Source organism: Notothenia rossii (assembly GCF_949606895.1).
Source record: "Notothenia rossii genome assembly, chromosome: 2".
NCBI lineage: Eukaryota > Metazoa > Chordata > Actinopteri > Perciformes > Nototheniidae > Notothenia > Notothenia rossii.
Genome location: NC_136904.1, coordinates 63,806,618 through 63,821,149, shown reverse-complemented (window position 1 = coordinate 63,821,149; position 14,532 = coordinate 63,806,618). Strand labels below are relative to the sequence as shown.

The following is a 14,532-nucleotide window of genomic DNA, read 5'->3' as shown; positions in this document are numbered from 1 at the left end:
TTTAGGTTTGAACCAAACTGAACCAAAAGTCAACATAGCAAACACAAACTCTGAGCGGTGAGTTTTGTTTCTCTTGAAATATGCCAACTTTTGCTTTATATCCTAAGGGTTGTGTTGTTGAGTCGATATAAAAACATTAATGGCGACGGAACAAGCTAAGCTAAGTTAAACAATGTTTGGAGGGTTAGCTTATGCTAGCGACTGTGTCATGTGTTGTTATCTGTTCCTGCCTTGAACGTGTTCTTTTGACTTTTACGCGTCAGGTTGTTACACGGAAGAGCTTGACAGACGAGGATGGTGTTATAGGTCGAAAGCCTGTATGAGAAACATAGCGTTGAACAATTAGCCAAGGATAGTAAACATCCGCTAATACTTGCGCCATGAATCCATCCAATCCGTTTGGATGTCCACAAGGTGGAGCTTTCCAGGCCCCAAGTAACACAATGAAGGCTGGTTTATTCCCATCATTTGGACAGCAGAGTTCTAGCAATCAGCCCCAGCCTATGGGCTTTTTCCAACCAACAGCGTTTGGACAACCTTCTGCCTTAAATCAGCCCCCGTCTCAAGGAAATGCCATCTTTGGACAGACCCCTGCCTTTGGACAGACATCAACACAGCCTCCCTCGCAGCCAACAATCAGCCAGGCTCCAGCATTCGGACAGCAAGCGTTAGGAATGAGCAGCTCTGGCTTTGGTAGTGGCACCGCACCAGCTTTTGGACAGACTGCCGCACAGAACCAGAGTTCACCTTTTGGACAGACTGCTGCACAGAACCAGAGTTCACCTTTTGGACAGACTGCTGCACAGAACCAGAGTTCACCTTTTGGACAGACTGCTGCACAGAACCAGAGTTCAGCATTTGGACAGACTGCCGCACAGAACCAGAGTTCAGCATTTGGACAGACCGCCACACAGAACCAGAGTTCACCTTTTGGACAGGCCGCCACACAGAACCAGAGTTCACCTTTTGGACAGGCCACCACACAGAACCAGAGTTCACCTTTTGGACAGGCCGCCACACAGAACCAGAGTTCAGCATTTGGACAGACTGCCGCGCAGAACCCTAATTCAGTCTTCGGACAGACATCTTCTTTTGGACAGGCGTCTGCTTTTGGGCAGGCTCCAGGATTTAGCCAACAGCCCTCTGCGTTTGGAAACGCCCAGATGTCTGGCTCCACCACTACCATAGGACAACCTCAGCCCCCGGGTTTTGGACAGTCTGTGTTTGGACAACCTTCATCCACAAGTGTCACCACCAGTGGATTCGGCACCACTCCGAGTGTGACCCAGAGCCGAGGCTTTGGATCATCCAAATCCACGTTCAAGCCAGCCAATGAGGCACTTTTCAAACCCATCTTCAGTTCCAGCCCCGAGCCTGCTAACCCTCAAACTACTGCTATGACCAGCTCACCTTTTGGCAGCACTGTGTCCCAGACAACCTCCAGCTCCATGGGCAGCAGCACCCCCGCCTCTGTCTTCTCTACGACGACTGGAGCCCAGCCTGGGCTGCCGGGATTTAGCTTCTCACAGCCGGCTGCAGCCCCCTCCATCACTACTCAAAACAATCCTCTAACAACTGACACTAGCAACGCTCCTTCCAACCCGCTGAAGTTCACTTTCTCCCAGCCAGCCGCGCCCTCCAGCTCCAGCACTACCACAGAGCCCACCACCCCATCCACTTTCAGCTTTTCAGCCACATCCCTCCTTCCCCAGGCCGCACCACTTTTTGGAGGGACCAATTTTGGTCAGCCCCCCGCTTATAGTGACACCAGAGCTGAGGCAGAGGAAAAGGGGAGCAATTTAGGAGAAACAAATGTGTTTGCACGACTTGGCAAAGGCACCAAACGAAAGGAAGATCTAACGGCCCCCAGCACCGGTCCAGAGAAGCCTGCAACAGGAGAGGAGGGGGAGGAGGATGTCCATGGAAGAGATTCACCGAGGCAGCCTTCAAAGAGGCCCCTCATGAGATCCCGCGGCCCACCAGTTGGCTTATTTGGGAGGGCACTAAACTGTCTTCGTAAAGATACTACCCACCCTGTGATGCGAGAGGCCACAAAGGAGACGGAGAGCGTCCAAGCTCTGGCTGACGAACGTGCTGCCTCACCCCCCCCCGCAGTGCAAGCACCAGCCAGAGATGAGCTGGAAACAGCTGAGGAGTCAGGTAAGAGCGAGGCACACATCATAACTACTGCATTACCTGCATTCTGATCTGAAAACAATTACTGATTACAATTATTTTTGACAGATGTTTGCAGTTGCGATATGATTCTATGAATTCTAAGAATGCTAATTATTGAAACATTATTTACATTATTGTTGAAAAACATATTAAAAACAGTGACATCACTATGTTACACTCGCATCTCTGTTGGCTAAGGGGTGGCAAACTCATTTCGGTTAAGGGGCCACATACTGCCCACTTTGATCTAAAGTGGGCCGGACCAGTAACATCATAGCATAATAACCCACAGGCCCTACATAACGACAATATTTCTGTTTAAGTCAAATAAGTAGCTACAAGTATTCGGAAAATGTCCACATGTAATGAGACGCAAAACGTTATGAACAAACTGAAATGTACTGTATTAAGACAAACAAGTGCAATTTCAAGTGCTACACACATGTTCTTTACAACAGATCACAGTTTCCACCTGAACTGACTCACCACAAAATACAAATAAAAACGTGGGAGCTATTAAGTGAGGAGTTTGAGTTACCTCCCTTGCCTTGAAAATATAGAATTTTTATATTGGCAGTGCAGCCACAGTGTCACATCAAATCAAACTTTTTTTTGCCTATTGAAGCTGCTGATTGACATTATAATACACAATGTTCAGTGACAGAATAATATAACATTTTCAAATATTTCAGTAGGTTCATATTTTCACAGAACTGAGGTCACAGAACTGATTAATTTGCTCCTGAAACTTGACATCTTTTAGCCCTCACAAGGGCATCAATATCAGGCTTAAAATCCTGACTAGCAGCCAATTTAATTATTTCATTCGGGCACTTGTGGGTGAGTCTTGAGCGCAGCTTTGTTTTAATAATGTTCATTACAGAGAAAACCTGTTCACAAAGGTAGGTGGTCCCAAACATGCTCAAAACCGTTGCTGCCAGGGCTGTCAATTTGGGGTATCCTGGCAAAAGATACCGATAAAATGTGGACAAGTCCGACGAGGCAAATTTGTCCTTTAAATCCTGATCAAAATGTCGATTATCTCAAGTTGTATGTCGACGGGCAGATCAGCAGCCTTAACTGCAAATGGCGAGCGAAAAACTGCAAACTCTGTCTCAAGCTCACCAAAGACCTGAAACCGCCGCTCAAACTCCCGCAGCAATTCCGTAATTTTGTCTTTGTACCGTCTCATGTCAGAAGTAACTCCAGAGCAGAGTCACCACTTGACAGCTGTGTCTCCCACAAAGCCAGCTTCAACTTAAATGCGCTTATGCTGTCATAATATTCTGTGACAACTTTTTTGCGACCTTGCATCGTTATGTTCAGATTATTCAAGTGCTCTGAAATATCCACCATAAATGCAAGGTCCTGCAGCCATTCTGGGTTTTTTAATTCATGCACTGGCTTACCCTTTTTCTCCATGAACTGTCCAATTTCCTCGCGTAGATCAGAAAAACGCTTCAGCACGGCACCTCGGCTCAACCACCTTACTTCAGTGTGATATGGTAGGCTACAGGTGATGTCTTTATCACTGAGGAGGCTGTCGAACTGACGGTGATTCAGCCCTCTGGCTTGGATGAAATTAACCGTTTGAACAACCACTTTCATGACGTGATCCATTTTTAACGACTTGCAACACAATGCCTCCTGGTGCAAAATACAGTGGAATGTCCAAAAACGATCTCCTCCATTTGCTGCTTGTACTTTCTCCCTGAATTTCGTTGCAACACCTGCTTTTTTCCCAATCATTGATGGCGCGCCGTCTGTAGCCAGACTGACAGCACGGGTCCAGTCCACTCCAACCCTGTCCAGTGCTTCAACGAGAGCGCTAAAAATGTCATCCGCTTTAGTGGTGTCTGTCATAGGAACCAACTCAAGGAACTCTTCGGTGACCGTCAAAGTCTCATCAACACCACGAATGAATATGGACAGTTGAGCAACATCTGTAATGTCAGTGCTCTCATCGATTGCAACTGAAAATGCTACGAATGACTTGACTTTTGTTTTTTTCTGGCTATCCAAATCTGCTGAAAGATCGGCAATCCTATCCTTCACTGTATTCCTCGTTAGACTAATGTTGGCAAAAGCCTGTCGCTTCTCAGGGCACACCATTTCTGCAGCCTTCAGCATGCATGTTTTCACAAACTCACCCTCAGAGTATGGCTTTGAGGCTGATGCTATTTCTTTAGCGATGAGATAGCTGGCTTTCACTGCTGCGTCACTTATATCTCGGCTCCGGGTAAAAATGGCCTGTTGTTTCTTTAGACCTGATAGCAGGTCATTTATCTTTTCTTTTCTCCGTTGTCCTTGCAAGCAGTCGTATTTCTCTCCATGGTGAGTCTCATAATGGCGGCGAATATTATATTCTTTGAGCACAGCAACTTGCTGCGAACACACCAAGCATACAGGTTTTCCATTTACCTCTGTAAAAAAATAGGATGCAGTCCATTTTTCTTGGAAAACTCGGCACTCCGTGTCCACTTTTCTCTTTTTTGACAGAGACATTTGGGGATGAGGGTGTCAGAGGTTATTGACTGCATTCACTACTCTTACTCATCACTTGTTTTACAGTCTGGCTGCGCTCTCACTGGTACCGGTGCGGTAGTGCGCCCACTAGTGGAAGGATTCAAAATAGCAGTTTTTTTTCCTCCTCTCACAGCCTACTTAGCAAAGTCCTTCAGCTCCGTGGGCCAAGCTGAAATGCTTCCCGGGCCGGATCTGGCCCGCGGGCCGTATGTTTGCCATCCCTGCTCTAACACATAAGTGCTAAGGGGCGGGACATCTCTAAGCGGTTGGTCAATCACAACAGAGCTGGCCAGATAACCAATCAGAGCAGCCCGGTCTCTGGTTTCAGACAAAGGGTGAAAAGAGGTGCTGCAGCACAGGCAGTATGAGAACAATAAAGAGCTTTCTGAACATTAAAGCATGGAGACATGTCCCAGAGAAACAAAACACAAACATGAACCGGAAAATGAACAGAATAGGGCCCTTTTTAAAAATGTTTTACATTTTTGATGAGGAGTTTTGAGGGGTACCAATATTACATTTGCATAGATCCATTTTGTTTCCTTCTACTGATGTTATAACCGTCACAATATCGTTTGGTTTTCATGAAGCACAGGGACACCGATAGACATCCTGCAGATTAACTAAATATCATAAATGAATTTGAGTGATTTCCTCTTCAGAATGTACTCATCTTGTCGTCTGCCTTTTACCCATCAACCCTCTCTAGACTCACCCAAAGCCCAAGACTCGGCCCCCAGTGGCGTCACCACCCCTGTGAGACGCGGCTCCCGCAGGGATAGCACAGAGAGCCTGGGGGGCATGTCCCCCACCGACTGCACCGTCCTGCAGTGCAGGAACATTCCTCCTGCCCTCAACAAGAAGGAAGTGATCGAGAAGCACTTTGGTCGTTTCGGGAAAGTCCGGAAGGTTTACTGCCGACCCGGCAAGAATCTGGCCATCGTTCACTTTGATGATCATGTGAGTTGGCTATGTTACTACGAAATTTAAGTTATTAAATCAAATTAGTCAAATGCATGAACAAATATGAACTTTTTTTACTTTGAACTCAACAGATGACATCAGTTTCGGTTATTTTAAAACCTTCCTTTGGTATTCATCTACAGGTTGTAAATTGAGTTTGATCAGGTTACATTTGCGTGTTGGGATTTGAGACTCCTTTCACAAAAATATATGCTGGTTGGAAACTCTAATATTTGGGTTTTTCTAAATAAATATAATACATTTACCAACTATCGATACTATACAGTAGCCTCCAAATGTGAACATGTAGTTTAAAAAGGCTGCTGTCTGGTAGCGGACTTGTTCTTCTGCTGAAATCATAGATAAAGAAACAATGATACATCATTAGCCTCTACACTTCCTCCTCAATAGAGCATTCAAGATCTGCTTGTAAACAAATACAGAGTTTCAGAACAGTATATCTGAACCCATTTTGATGACATTTGTGTCAAATAAACGTGAGTAATTGAACATGGTACTGGTTATTTTTTGGTGTCTATTTTTGAGTGTCTAATCTGCTCTTTTTTTGTAAACATTGACCTTCTGACCAACCTCCACTTCCTGGGAGACTGCAGTCTCCTTCTGCCTCCGATCTTATTTTTCATTACTAGATCATGTTAAACATATTTATTTATTATTGTTTGAATCATTAAAATCACAAAAATGTTTGGCTTACCGTCACTGTTCACTATCTTTCAGGCATCAGCAGCAAAGGCAAAGAAGAAAGGCAAACTCCTGCACAGACATGAACTCCTCCTCTTGTGGCAGAGAAAGAAGCAGAGTACGTTCACTATTCTACAGTTGGCATATCATTCATATGGATATACTTGCTAGCACCTAGCATGCCCAGTTCCGCTGTGTAGATATGACAGTCTATCGGTACGGACCTACAAGCAAAAGGGAATTTAAGAACTTATGTAAAGACTTTTGAGCAGGTATCTTCTTATTTTCTTTTACACGTGTCCTGCATATCCTTAAAAGGCATTGAATTCATTTATCTTAAAATAAGACCTTTAATTGTTTTTAAAATTTCTGTTTCAAAGCTCTTATAAAATGCAGGATTTTCTCATGTTGTTTTCTGTGCCTCAGGTCCAGGGGACAAAGGGAGCAGAGCTACAGCAGAGAGAGGGGAGGCAGAGGGGGGGAGTCAGGAGGACATGGAGTCCAAAGATGTTTCCTCCCCCCTCAGGAAGGGTGCTCACAGAGGTCCTGCACTCAGCAGCCTCATGTCCTTCAGCCGCAGGTACACTGATACACTCACACCGGCTTCACAGTGTTAGTCTTACCAGTACTGTTCAGAACAAACATTCATAATGTTGGCATTTACATTCTATACCAACATTTGAGTATTTTCAATGCATTTGTATTCATTGGGCTAGCGCAAATATACTTTTAAGATAAAGTTAACACTAAACTAATATTGTTAGTGTCATAATATCTTACAGTTTTTAAGTCCAAACATCAAAACGTGTTGAAGAAAGAGATTTCACAATGTGTTTTTATCTGATAGAATATATTGTTTCTAATTTATATTTGTTGGCTCTTACTTTTTCATAAACGACATATTCACTATTCACTGTGCTAAAAACTCATGGCTCACACACTCATTTAATTCAATCCGTTTTGTTTTTAGGATTTATTGTAAGGTGATGACGATATCAAATATGACACCAGGGGCCGTATTCACAAAGGATCTTAGGGCTAAAAGTAGCTCCTAACTGGCGAATCTAGGAGAAACTCCTAAACATAATGGGCTTGTCAGTCTTAAATTTAGGACTCCTAATTGTATTCACTCAGAGCAATTCACAAAGTATTTTAGGCCTAAAAGTAGCACCTAAGTCTGGGAGAGCTTAAAAGTCCTCGAGAGGACTCCTAAGTCAGTAAGACCTATTCACAAAGAATCTGAAAATGGCTGCGAGACGAAATGTTTTGGAGAAAATGGAAGACTGTGAATTGATCAAGAGATATAGGCTAAATCTTGAGGGTATCACACTTGTTGTGGAATTAGTGCGGGATGCAATAACATCCCCGACTAACAGGAATAACCCGATTAGTCCGGAAATAAAATGTTTGGCAACACTACGATATTTAGCAACAGGGAAAATGCAACTTTGCAATGCCGACGATTTAGGAATATCGCAACCATCAGTCAGCCGTGCCATAAACCAAACCATCAACGCGCTCTCTAGACCACATATCATCCAACAGTTTATCCGGTTTTCTTTGGACAATCAACAACTACACAGGATCAAAGCCAACTTCATGGCAATGCAGGTATGCCCGGTGTGGTCGGTGCTATTGACATAAAAATAATTGCGCCATCAAAAGATGAGGACGTGTTCGTCGATAGAAAGAAAGTACATTCCATCAACACGCATATTGTTTTCATTCATCATGATAGGGGGACTTGAACGGCGGTATGGGCTGTTATTGAAAGTGTTTAAGTGCTGGAAATATGCTCATTGGATAATAGTTTGCAGGGTGCTTTTAATTGCCCCCTTGATTTAATGCAATTTACGTATTTTTATTGTTTGCTCTCTCTCTTTAACGTGCATATACAACGTCATTATCGTGGTCTGCACAAACTTGTCATCATGCGTGTATTCTGCTAACTGCACTGTCCATAACTATTTGATAGGAATACATTTCTAGCCTAGGCTATTTCCTTGTTTTTCGGTGATTTAGTGGGCTCGTTTGTGGGATGTTGCGGATGAGTTTCAGCGAGACCGCCTGCTCTGAACAACCAATCACCGTACTGACCGCTTCTAAACTCATGCACGAGAATCGCCGTAATCCATAGCAACGGCGCGTCACTCTTAGTTCACTCTTAGTGATTAATCCTTAGTATGAGTAGTCTCAGCGGCTTTGTGAATAACTTTTAAGTAAAAACTCCTACGTAAAAGGTTTTAGCGCAAGTTAGGAGCACTCCTAGCGTTAAGATAAAATGCTTTGTGAATACAGCCCCAGATAACCAAATCTTTATTTTTTTTGAAAACCTCGATAAAGGCTACAAAAAAAAAAAAAAAAACTTCCAGTAGAGCCCTAGTCATCATTGTACTGTTTAGTTTTAACTTGAGTTAATGCTAACAAGTGTGGAGCAATGGACACAAGCGAGTATAGTTAGAAAGAATGTTTCTGTGATGCTGTGACTGACTGCCCGGTGTCTCCTCCTCTGTCAGTTCTCCTGTGAAGAAGTCGTCATTAGCCAAAGCTCTGCAGTTTGACACTGAGCCGCAGAAAGAGAGCAGCTCAGAGGCCCCGGGGTCTGAGCGCCCCGTCCCCTCCTCCCTCCTCCACCTCATGGGACAGCTGGCTCCCACCGCTGAGGACAAGTTCCGCCTGCTGGAGCAGCGAGACAAGATCCTGCGCCAAGGTGAAGCCGCCACTCGGCAATCTATCGCAGTCTTTAACGTGACTTCAAAAACCGAAGAGGCATTCTAACTGTGTGCTCAATGTGTCCTCGCAGGTCGGCCTCGGAGGACGGACCTGGTCCTCTCCAAGGTGTTTGTTGGGACGTGTCCCGACATGTGTCCGGAGAAGGAGAGGTACATGAGGGAAACACGGAAACAGCTGAGCGTGTTCGAGGTCTTCCCAGAAACTGAGATGGTAAAGCTCCGTTACTACATATATCAGTTTTTCTAGACAATTTCAAAATGAATCTGTAGGTTTGCAACACATGCTACAGTATGCCCCCCCTTCAATCTAGGAATGCAAAGTAAAGCTGGACTTAAATAAATATACAGGACTGTCTCAGAAAATTAGAATATTGTGATAAAGTTCTTTATTTTCTGTAATGCAATTTAAAAAAAACAAAAATGTCATACATTCTGGATTCATTACAAATCAACTGAAATATTGCAAGCCTTTTATTATTTTAATATTGCTGATTATGGCATACAGCTTAAGAAAACTCAAAAATCCTATCTCAAAAAATTAGAATAGTTCCTCAGACCAAGTAAAAAAAAAAGATTTATAACAGCAAAACACAATCAAACATTTGAAAATGTCCATTAATGCACTCAGTACTTGGTTGGGAATCCTTTTGCACGGATTACTGCATCAATGCGGCGTGGCATGGAGGCAATCAGCCTGTGGCATTGCTGAGGTGTTATGGATGCCCAGGATGCTTCAATAGCGGCCTTTAGCTCATTAGCATTGTTGGGTCTGGTGTCTTTCAGCTTCTTCTTCACAATACCCCACATATTCTCTATGGGGTTCAGGTCAGGGGAATTTGCAGGCCAATCGAGGACAGTAATGCCATGGTCAGTACACCAGTTACTGGTGGTTTTGGCACTGTGGGCAGGTGCAAGATCATGCTGGAAAATGAATTCCTCATCTCCATAGAGCTTTTCAGCAGACGGAAGCATGTAGTGCTCTAAAATCTCTTGGTACACAGCTGCATTTACTCTGGGCTTGATGAAACACAGTGGACCAACACCAGCAGCTGACATGGCTCCCCAAACCATCGCTGACTGTGGGAACTTCACACTGGATTTCAAGCAACTTGGATTTTGCTCCTCTCCAGCCTTTCTCCAGACTCTGGCGCCTTGACTTCCAAATGAAATACAAAACTTGCTTTCGTCTGAAAAGAGGACTTTGGACCACTGTGCAACTGTCCAGTGCTTCTTTTCCTTAGCCCAAGTCAGACGCCTCTTCCGTTGTCTTGAGTTCAGAAGTGGCTTGACCATGGGAATGCGGCTATTGTATTGTATTTCCCGGACACGTCTGTGAACAGTGACTTTTGATACCTGGACTCCAGCTTCAGTCCACTGTCTTTGAAGCTCCCCCAAATTCTGGAAGCGACTCTTCTTCACAATGCTGTTAAGGCTGCGGTCATCTCTCTTGGTTGTGCAGCGTTTCCTGCCACATTTCCCCCTTCCAACAGACTTTTTGTGGATGTGCTTTGAAACTGCACTCTGTGAACAGCTTGCTCTTTGAGAAATTTCTTTTTGTGTCTTACCCTCCTGATGGAGGGTGTCAATGACGGTCCTCTGGACAGCAGTCAGATCAGCAGTCTTCCCCATACTTGTGATTTAGTTTACTGAACCAAGCTGAGTGTTTTTCAAGGCTCAGGAAACCCTTGCAGGTGTTTCGAGTTAATTAGACGATTCAAGTGATTCGTTGAACACCCTACTAGTATACTTTTTCATGATATTCTAATATTTAGAGATAGGATATTTGAGTTTTCTTAAGCTGTATGCCATAATCAGCAATATTAAAATAATAAAAGGCTTGCAATATTTCAGTTGATTTGTAATGAATCCAGAATGTATGACATTTTTGTTTTTTTAATTGCATTACAGAAAATAAAGAACTTTATCACAATATTCTAATTTTCTGAGACAGTCCTGTAATATACATACAAATATTGAAATATTAAAAAAATTCAAACAGCAATATTTCATTATGTTCTTAAGTTTGGGGGCCCCAAATGGACCGTTTTTTCTATTTCTATTACCGGTAATTAATTTAAAAGTAAAAATATAATTTGATTAAATTTTTTTTTTTACGGATTTAAGGAACACGATAAGGAAAACAATGTTTGTTACCAGTACATGAAGAGAGAAACCAATCATTAAATAAAAAGAAAAAGTCTTATTGTGCTCAAATAAATGTATGGAACAAGATCAAAGGGATTACATTAGTAATGTATATCAAATGGTGTTTCTACAAGTGGGATCACTTTAGAGAAATAATGAATCTGCCGCCAGGTGGATCACTCAGCAGCCATCAAGGAGTACAGCCGGTCGTCAGCGGACCAGGAGGAGCCCCTCCCCCACGAGCTGCGGCCCCTGCCCGTGCTCAGCATGACCATGGACTACCTGGTGTTTCTGATCATGGACCAGGGCCACGACAACTACCGGGACTGGTACGACTTCCTCTGGAACAGGACGCGCGGCATCAGGAAGGTAAGAGGGTTCTGTCTCACAAACATGACGGTTGTCTTCAAGTAAATCAATTTCATGCGTTTGTATTGTATAGCAGATATAGGCTTTCGGAAAAAGCCTAGAGGGACTAAACACGAGAGAGACACTGTGACACATGAGAATAATTGCGTTGCATTGTGTGTGAACATTTATTATTGTATGTTTACGGAATGAAGAAGCAAAAAAAAAAGACCAAACACTTGTTCACAAACGTGTGCAATACTCCTGCAGTATAATTTTAAATTCTACGTTTCAATAGCTCAAGATGCATTTCTGGATATCTGATTGGTGCACACACGTAACAGATATTGAGTAGTCATAGCAGCAAACACATTGTTAAACACACTTTCTGGCCCCAGTTGTATCTTTGCAGAGAGTAGAACATGTTTTGGAGCCCGATGTGATTCCTCCCCCCCCCCCCCCCCCACAGGACATCATCCAGCAGCACCTGTGCTGCCCTCACACGGTGTCTCTGATTGAGAAGTGCACACGCTTCCACGTGCACTGTGCCCACCACCTCTGTGAGGAGCACATGTCTACTTTTGATGCCAAAATCAACAACGAGAACATGACAAAGTGCCTGCAGAGTCTCAAAGAGATGTACCAGGACCTGAACACACGCAACATCTACTGCCCCCTGGAGGCCGAGTTCCGTCTGTACAGCGTGTTGGTGAAGCTCAACGACGGGGACATCCTACGGTCAGTCCAGCAAAAACACTGATACACAAACCGTTACTGATGGTGGTGAAATGTCACTTGATTTATTTGCAAAGCCCCTGTTTGTGTTTCTGCCTTTCTCCAGAAATCATTACATTGGAATGACATCTTTAGATGTTGCTTCCAATCTTCCAAGAAGTGAGCTGGGAATAGAAGCACACTTTCCGTAGTGGCCAAAAAAAGCTATTTCCCGTTGACTTATTTTGGGAAAGAGACATCTGTAAACATGGGCGGCACCAGGATTTTTTTGCTGCAGTAGCTTAGCAGTTGCTATATGACAGCACGGCGTTGCTAGTTAATTTTCCAAATAAATAAACAAACAATACCAGTGGGCCAAGCACGAGCCTGTTCATATTGTAGCGTTCACCGCTATTCAAGATCACAGATCACGAGCCTTCAATGTCGTACGGCCACAGCCACGCCTTACAGAACCAATCAATAGTATAACACTCATTATGACTTTTCCCCACACTCGAAGACAACTCCTACCGTCTCGTACTCCCTACACACACACACACACACACACACACACACACACACACACACACACACACACACACACACACACACACACACACACACACACACACACACACACACACACACACACACACACACACACACACACACACACACACACACACACACACACACACACACACACACACACCTGGAAGGGGCGGTCTCTCCCTAACTCCCACCAACAACATTGCCTAAATAACTTTACCAATGTACTAACCTGTGCACATCTGATAACTGACATAACTATTAACTTGAGCAGGCTACAATATTATCATTAATATTTACATTAAAACATTCCTTTGACACTTATAACATTACTTTGCAAGGTAAGCACAACCAAAATAAGTTTGTAAAAGCAGAATTTGAACACTGTTTCTGTGCTCCTACAATATTTTTGTATAATACCATTACACCCTCCGCTGCAGGAAAGAAGGACCTGCGGTATCTCTCCGTGTGACAGGTGGGGTGCACAAGTACACAATAGCGATCATTCACTGTTTCAACTGGCATGCTGTGGCATTTAACCTCATCATCACACCGCAAACAGACAGATGCAAACAGACAGATGCACACAGCAACTCCAACCTACCCCCTGGCGCCGCCCCTGTCTGTAAATCAGTGTACATTTCTTTTAAGGTTTTTTACAAACAATGTTATAGTCCTTAAAGTGTGTTTAAAACCAGGTCCAAAGTTATTTTTCCTCCATTCTTTTAAAACAAATCACAGAGCTGCGGTAGGGGTAACATTAAAGCTTTAAATCTAGGAGAGAAAAAATGAATATTTTCAGATATTTAAGAGGGAAAAAACAAAAATTGTGCGTTTCCTTTCATCAAGAATTGTCATTGTAAGTTTTGGTCATTGGATTTTCTTTTCACAAATGGATATTCAAAAACAAAAAACGACTGGATATTTGATTTTCGTTTTCAAATTGAAAAACCAAAATTCAAATACAAGGCGTTTTTCTTTATCATGGTCAAAAATGGATTTACTAAACTTAAAAAACGGGATGATTTTCATTTTCTACTTCTCAAAACAAAAAATAAAATCACTAGAAAACAGAAACAAAAAACCCCCCGTTTTTTCATATTCTGCTACCGGAAGTTGTCTTTCAAAATAAGAGCGCAGATGAGGACGGTCAATCCGTGTATCTACGGTCCATTTGTTTTCACAACGAAAACAGCCAAGACACATTTTGAGCCCAGAAAATGAATGTTATTAAGGGCTGTAAATATAATAGGCCTATTTCTAAAATGGACAACATTGTTTGGAGATTTCAACTATACAGCGATTCTGCACTGCGGTCAGCTCAGCCGTCTATCAAGTTATTATTTTTTCTGCCATTAGTTCTTCGTGAGATCCATCCTGTTGGACTCAGTAGGCTTGGAGTGAAAATACTCCCACAACAAGTACTATGAAGTACTTACTGTTTACTTTTTGAGTAATCCTCTGTCAATGTCCCCTCCTGAGAACAAGAATGCATGTTTCTCTGCTATTTTGAATAAGCGTTAAAACACCTTTCTTCATGAGACTGATATTGATGGACAGAGTATTTTAAGAGGTTGGTAGACATGATATCAGCAATACTTCCAGTCAGTAGTCCGGCAGCAGCATTTTTACCCCTTGGAAAGTCTTGCCCGCTATTTAAATTGACTTTGATTAA

At 43.2% G+C, this 14,532-nt stretch overlaps 1 protein-coding gene across 1 annotated transcript in view; it reads left to right on the top strand.

Annotated features, from left to right (window-relative positions):
• Positions 1 to 64: 64 nt before the first annotated feature.
• mcm3ap (minichromosome maintenance complex component 3 associated protein) overlaps positions 65 to 14,532 on the top strand; it is a gene marked incomplete at its 3' end in the record, with an annotated part of 31,924 nt that continues 17,456 nt past the window's right edge. Inside the window, exons 1-8 of the mRNA XM_079662613.1 lie at positions 65 to 2,160; positions 5,414 to 5,664; positions 6,406 to 6,487; positions 6,796 to 6,949; positions 8,886 to 9,079; positions 9,173 to 9,312; positions 11,418 to 11,615; positions 12,064 to 12,332. Of these exons, the coding sequence (XP_079518739.1) occupies positions 381 to 2,160; positions 5,414 to 5,664; positions 6,406 to 6,487; positions 6,796 to 6,949; positions 8,886 to 9,079; positions 9,173 to 9,312; positions 11,418 to 11,615; positions 12,064 to 12,332 (3,068 nt within the window). The 5' untranslated portion in view covers positions 65 to 380. The remainder of the gene's footprint in view (positions 2,161 to 5,413; positions 5,665 to 6,405; positions 6,488 to 6,795; positions 6,950 to 8,885; positions 9,080 to 9,172; positions 9,313 to 11,417; positions 11,616 to 12,063; positions 12,333 to 14,532) is intronic.